Source organism: Frankliniella occidentalis, unplaced genomic scaffold (genome assembly GCF_000697945.3).
Source record: "Frankliniella occidentalis isolate FOCC.00 unplaced genomic scaffold, Focc_3.1 Scaffold38, whole genome shotgun sequence".
Taxonomy (NCBI): domain Eukaryota; kingdom Metazoa; phylum Arthropoda; class Insecta; order Thysanoptera; family Thripidae; genus Frankliniella; species Frankliniella occidentalis.
Genome location: NW_026267168.1, coordinates 1123974 through 1128027, shown reverse-complemented (window position 1 = coordinate 1128027; position 4054 = coordinate 1123974). Strand labels below are relative to the sequence as shown.

The 4054-nt window shown below is 58.1% G+C and overlaps 1 protein-coding gene across 1 annotated transcript; it reads right to left on the bottom strand.

Annotated features, from left to right (window-relative positions):
- Window positions 1-557: 557 nt before the first annotated feature.
- LOC113213239 (splicing regulatory glutamine/lysine-rich protein 1-like) lies at window positions 558-2276 on the bottom strand. The gene is made up of 2 exons (XM_026432241.2): window positions 2109-2276; window positions 558-1471 (listed from the first exon to the last, which is right to left on the bottom strand). Exons 1-2 carry the CDS (start codon window positions 2130-2132, stop codon window positions 1037-1039), a joined length of 459 nt encoding a protein of 152 aa, XP_026288026.1. The 5' UTR covers window positions 2133-2276; the 3' UTR covers window positions 558-1036.
- Between the last annotated feature and the right edge of the window lie 1778 nt (window positions 2277-4054).

Here is a 4054-nt window from a genome sequence, read left to right as displayed (position 1 = left end):
CCCACCCACCCCCTGCCCACATCGTGCAAAGTACGAAATTGCACGCAGACTCGAAAACATGGCATCCGCCCAAAAGTACTTACTCAACTCGCAATCTTATCGTCATCGTGATCAGTCCAAAAGTAAGAGTTTGCCCTACATGTAAGTGCAGGTATCTTTCGGGGTCAGAGCTTTGATCCACTTTACTGCGATTGAGTACACACGAGAGACATTTGTCCTTGGTCACCGACAGGTGCTCTTTTGTTCGAGTCGTGCCCGCCTCGCCGGCCGTGTCTGCCTCATCTGCCGCGCCAGTCATTGAGCTGTGACGTCACTGACGTCCTAGATTTGACTGCACGAGTTTCCCCTCCGTAGCGATATGCTTCTGGTGGTGACTCAGAGCCCATACTTTTTAGTAAAAATTTATATCATTATTGTAAAAGTACTTCATTATTTTCTGAATATCACATGACAAAGTAAATTGGTTTTGTAAAAATGTCTGCTTTTATTTTTTGTGAAATCAATTTTAATTCAAGTTTGTTTGGTGAAGTGAAGATGAAGTGGAAATGAAAGAGTCGTTAATTTAAGAGTTGGTTTTATACAAAATGTGTACAAATACAGTTCGGAATCTTCATTGTGACATGAAGCAGGTACTGCGGTGACACTGAGGAACATTTAGTTTTCGACAATGACGCCGAAGGCTGCGGACCAGAATGGATGAAAATTGGTACACTGTCGACAGCATCAACACAGATCGTCCGTCCCTCCCGCACTCGCGGTCGCGGCCCGCGGCCCGGGTGCGCGCCGCGCCGCGCTCGGCGGGCAGCCCATCGTGCACGCGCCGCGGCCGCCAGCGGCCCGACCTTGAACTTGCCGCTGTCGCGAAGAGCAGGTGGTGGTGGAGTCGTCCGAGGCCTTTCCTCCCCCGCGCAGGGCAGGACCCGCGACCCGCGGGGCCCCGGGGCCATCCGGGAGGGAATACAATCGATGCCGTGCCACTGGGCGCGGTGGCACGGCGGCGAGGGTGAGGTCAGGACCCGCGGGGCGGCCGCGGCGCTCACCACCGCGTCCGCCGGGGCAGCATGTCGTCCACGCCGCTCCGCAGCTTGCGCACGGCGGCGGTGGTGGCCGAGGACGGGGTGGCGGCGGTGGCCGAGGCCGAGGTGGCCTCGCCGGTGAGTTCGGCGTTCCGCATCTCCTCCTCGGCGCGCTCGCGCTCCTCCATGAGGCGCCGCACCTCGGCCCGCGCCTCGGCCTGCTCCCGCCACGCCAGCTCCCGCTCGCGTTCCCGCTCGCGGACGCGCGTCTCCCAGTCCTTCTGCTCCTGGGTCTGCTCCGGCGGCTTGTCCCGCTCCTCCCAGCTGCCGCGCTCGCGGCCGCGCTCCACCCACACCTCGCGGTCCCCGGAGCCAGCCACCCACTCGGCGGTGCTGCTGACGGTCGTCCCGGACGTGCTGCTCGTGCACTCCGCAGCGACGGCCACGACGGCCACCTACAAGCACGAGACACATAGCATTAGCAACTTAAAAAATAAAAAAAAAAGTAAGAAAGAGGAACAGACGGTTCTATGACAAATACAATAATAACAAGTTTCAAACTTTTTGAGAAATTAAGACGAAACCTTTCAGGTCAGTTGGCGGCAAAAGTTGACCATTTAACTGGAATCAGCACTTGAATGAATTACCACTGTCCGAAAACTGGATACAAGATTTTTTGTTGGTCAGTGGACAGTAACGTCCGAACTCCCGTCTCACTGGCAGGCGTAATCCACACACTTCACTAAAATTCCAAGGATCAAAAGTCACTCGTCGCGCCCCTTCTCCTCAAGGAAGAGCATTCTTCGACTGGGCCACCTCTCCACTCCAACCAGGCTCAAATGGAGGAACTTCAAAATGAAAACTTTTCCAGAGTGAATCATATCAGATTGAACCAGATCTGCGAATACCAATTTCAGCAGGCAAGGCTCCATTGTAAATCAAATTCAATAGATATCCCAGTATTTAAACGAAACTTCTTCATAAAATTTCTTCGAAACTTTAACCGAATGAATAGATAATAATTAGTGAGCTGGGTCCACCAGTGAATGGAATCGATCGGCACCAAAAAATCGATAAATGCGCAACACTCACCACGACGACCAGCCTGAGCAGCATGTCGGAGGTCACTGAGGTCGCGGTGAGGTCCCGGGTGGGCAGCCCTCGGTGAGGCGCTCCTTGTCCAGCAGACTGGCCGGTCGCGACGTCCGACAACGTGTTTTATCAACGCGTGTCCCCTGGACCAGCGGGGCGGCAGGGGCGGCGGGGGCGGCGAGGGCGGCTCGGCGGAGGGAGGGACGAGGACCGAGGTAGCACCAGAGAGAGACGGAGAGAGAGAAGGAGATAGAGAGAGGGAGGCGGGGAGAGGGATAGGGATCACGTGCACGGGGGAGGGACACAGAGAGAGAGGGAGGGAGGGTCCTTAAAGTGGAGTGGGGAGGCCCTGAAAACGAGCGGGGGACGGGCTGAGTGTGGAAAACTTTGCCGCCTTTGATTATACATGACGAGGAGCCTCTGGCCCTAGGAAATGGCGCTGCACGGCCCTTAATTTCTGTGCAAAACCAGCACGGGAAAGGAAGGGGGGGGAGGGCAAGAAAAAAAATCACCGTGTGGCCGCGGCCGCCGCAGAGCTAGGCAACTCATCTGGCGAGCGACGGGTAGCACCGCGAGTACCGGCGGGCGGGGACGCGCAAGGGGCTGCCCACCTCACGGGCGCAACGACGCCGACGCCTTCCAGAAGAGGCGACGGCCGACGGCGGCGGGCAGGGCGACAGGATGCGCGTCCGGGACGAGCAGCACCTTGGCGCGCGGCCGTCCTTGTCTGACATTCACCGGCGTCCGCGCGTCACCCCGTGCGAGCGACAGAGGCAGCACGACGACGACGTCGTCGTCGTCGTCCACTTGGCGGGCGAGGGCGTCCAGTCCTCACCAGTCGCGTCCAGCGCGGCCTGGCAAGGACGAGCCGGGCGCATGAGCGCAGGGTGCCGCCCTGGCCCGGGCGCCCAGACACGGCCCGGCGCAGACCGAGCCACCCGCCGCGGCCCTCTGCGCCGCGGCGTCCACCACGTCCAAACGGGGCCGGAACCAGAAGGCACTGCGGCCCACCCTTCCTCCCCCCTACCCCGCCATTCCGTCCTCTACACAGCGTCTGTCCAATACACCACAGGTCCCGGGGCCCCGCGTCCCCCGCTACGCGCCGTCCGAGGTACTCCTTCCCTCAGGAACTATCGGGGATGATGGACAGCCTGTACGCTCCGGCTTCGGAGAATCCCGCCGAACTATACCAGTACCGATCACCCTGACAGTGCGTCATTCATGCCAACTCGTGCACGGATTCCGTCAATGCCGAAGTCTCAAGAAGCAACCAAGGACTATAACGGCGTAATCCGTTCAGAAAAAAAGCCCTGTCCACGACATGATATACAGGGTGGTCCACTGACCCCTTCCTTTTGCGCATACTGTACCGCATGTAGGTGTGCGGACGGGTTGCATACTCGCACGGGGCCGTAAGGCGCCGTGGGGAGCAACGGTAGGCAAGCGCGCCCGCACGCCTGCATGCGGTACAGTATAAGCAAAATAAAGGAAGGGGTCTGTGGACCACCCTGTACAATAGTTTTGCGAAGTCATTTTTCAGAGAAATACCTAGGGTATTTACTTGGAAATTGTTTTCAATTAATTTCAAGCTATCCAAAATTTTGTCAATATCTTTTTTTGTGTACGTATTCCCACACCCACACAGTGATGATGCACGCGCTCGTGTTCGTATCTCCGCGCCGGAAAACACCTGCACCCGGTAATCAATGGTCAGGAAGATGCGTCTTCAGTCCGACAGCTGTCCTGTTGAGGCCGCGGCACAGAGCGCGAGACCAGACTCACAAGGTACTTATTGTCCGGGCCAGCGGAAGTGCGCTGGGCGACCACACGTGACCTGGGCATTCGGACAGGTAGGTCACTGGCAGCACGTCCCTCTGAACGGGTAGGCCACTGGCGGCAAGCCCCCTAGACGGGTAGGCCACTGGCAGCACGTCACTCTGGACGGG